The 1827-nt window shown below is 34.0% G+C and overlaps 1 protein-coding gene across 1 annotated transcript; it reads right to left on the bottom strand.

The window, feature by feature from the left end:
* Positions 1-678: 678 nt before the first annotated feature.
* On the bottom strand, positions 679-1110 carry LOC109221507 (the record flags this gene model as incomplete). The annotated part of the gene is made up of 2 exons (XM_019385985.1): positions 811-1110; positions 679-751 (listed from the first exon to the last, which is right to left on the bottom strand). Coding segments are annotated over exons 1-2 (373 nt in total), but the record flags the coding sequence as incomplete, so codon positions are not given.
* Positions 1111-1827: the final 717 nt, after the last annotated feature.

Below are 1827 nucleotides of genomic sequence, written 5' to 3'. Positions count from 1 at the left end.
TGCATAGTACAGCGTAAGTATATATATTATATATATATACGCCATATATATTCGATATAATATTACCTAATATACTTATACAATTAATTCGACATCTGCCTACCCTTTATTTAGCGACCAACGTTGGTTGCCAAGTTTAAATTATATATATTTAAATTATATATATATTTTTTAAAATAATAATATAATTATTAAAATTTTGAAGGTGGGTCCCACTTTAACGACCAACATTGGTCGCTAATCTCAGTAAACCTTTGACCAAGCAAGTCTGACCAGTCCAGTCAACATTTTGACTAATTTAGCGACCAAATGGCGACCAATCTTGGTCACTAATTTGTTTCATTTATTTATTTTATTATTTTCGCTAGTTTGGCGACCAACGTTGGTCGCTTTTCTCTTCAGACCAACTTTGGTCGCTATTTTTTGGTCGCTTTTTTCCTGAATTCTAGTAGTGAAACAAGAAATATATATTAATAACTAATTGTTTGGTACATAGCCTTCATAATTTGTGTCACTAAGGACACTTTGATTCCCTAAGCTTGCTAGGATATTGCAAGCATCATAAGATAACGGCTTAACAAAAACATAGAGTTCCGTTTGGTCACTTTCCACAAAAGAGTTTACATAAGATGGTGCTAATACAAAAAGTTGTTTCCCTTTTTCCTTTGCCTTCTTTACCAAGCGATGACCTATCATATTCCCTTGCCTGAAAGTGTGCTAGAGGATTACCTTCTGTTGGTGCATGAACAACCTGCATTTATTAACAATGTTGTCATATAATTTGTTTCCTTGTTATATTGAATGGATTACCTCCTTGGAGTCCGTCTCTATTTCAAGCGGAAACATTCCCCATTCTTGTGCTGTTTTGAGCCTCACAATTAGTGCCTTCATTTCTGTTTGTAGTGAGCCACTAGCCTGGGTAGATTTTGCAAATCCAACCATCCAATTCCCGTAGGTATCTCTGATTACACCTCCAAGGCCACTTTTTTGGTTATGGTTATTGAAACTAGCATCGATGTTAAGCTTAAACTGCCCTCTTGGTGGTTTGTTCCATTTGATCTTTATCGGTATTTTGATAGATATGTTGGGGCTTTTTTCAGTGAGTAGCATAAATTCAGTTGCTTTTTGGATGATATGATTATCATTAATAGGATAGTCAGTGTTGTTTTGATTGTTATTATTTATATTAAGCCAAATGTGCCAAAAGGCGAATGGGAAGAAGGAATTCCAGTTAATGAAGTTATTTGTGAGGGGGGTAATCAAAGTCTTTTAATTATAGGAGCCAATGTTTGTTCTTGTTTTGGGAAAACTTTTCCCACCCAAGACTTTCCCAGAAAATTTTATAGCTTTACACCTTAGGAATATATGAATTATAGATTCCTCTTGGAGGCATTTGCATATAGGGCAGAAGGGATCAATATTCATTCAAATTTGCGAGAGATATTTCCGGCATGATATTCTGTTATGCAGACACTGCCACAAGAAGAATTTGATTTTATTAGGGCAATTTAGTTTCCAAATCCAAGAGAAGTCTAATTGATTGTTTATAGGAGGTTCTATAAGGGTGTAACAGATTTTTGTTGAGAAAAACTTTTTGTATTTAAAGACCATATAGGAATATCATTGATAGGGCCTTTGTTACGTATTTTTTTCTTAGTGATATTTTCTTTGATATTATTAGGAAGGTTGATTGATAAATTATTAAAGCACCAAGTTTCCCCGTTAAAAATGTCTCTTATTTTTACTGAGAGATCATTTGTAGTTTGAGGACCTGTTACTTCTTTCCTAAGTTTTTTCATATTGGATATCCAGTTGGTTTCCCATATG

This window comes from Nicotiana attenuata, unplaced genomic scaffold (genome assembly GCF_001879085.1).
Source record: "Nicotiana attenuata strain UT unplaced genomic scaffold, NIATTr2, whole genome shotgun sequence".
Taxonomy (NCBI): Eukaryota; Viridiplantae; Streptophyta; class Magnoliopsida; order Solanales; family Solanaceae; genus Nicotiana; species Nicotiana attenuata.
The sequence above is the reverse complement of the archived record's forward strand: the minus strand, read 5'-3'. Positions and strand labels throughout refer to the sequence as shown.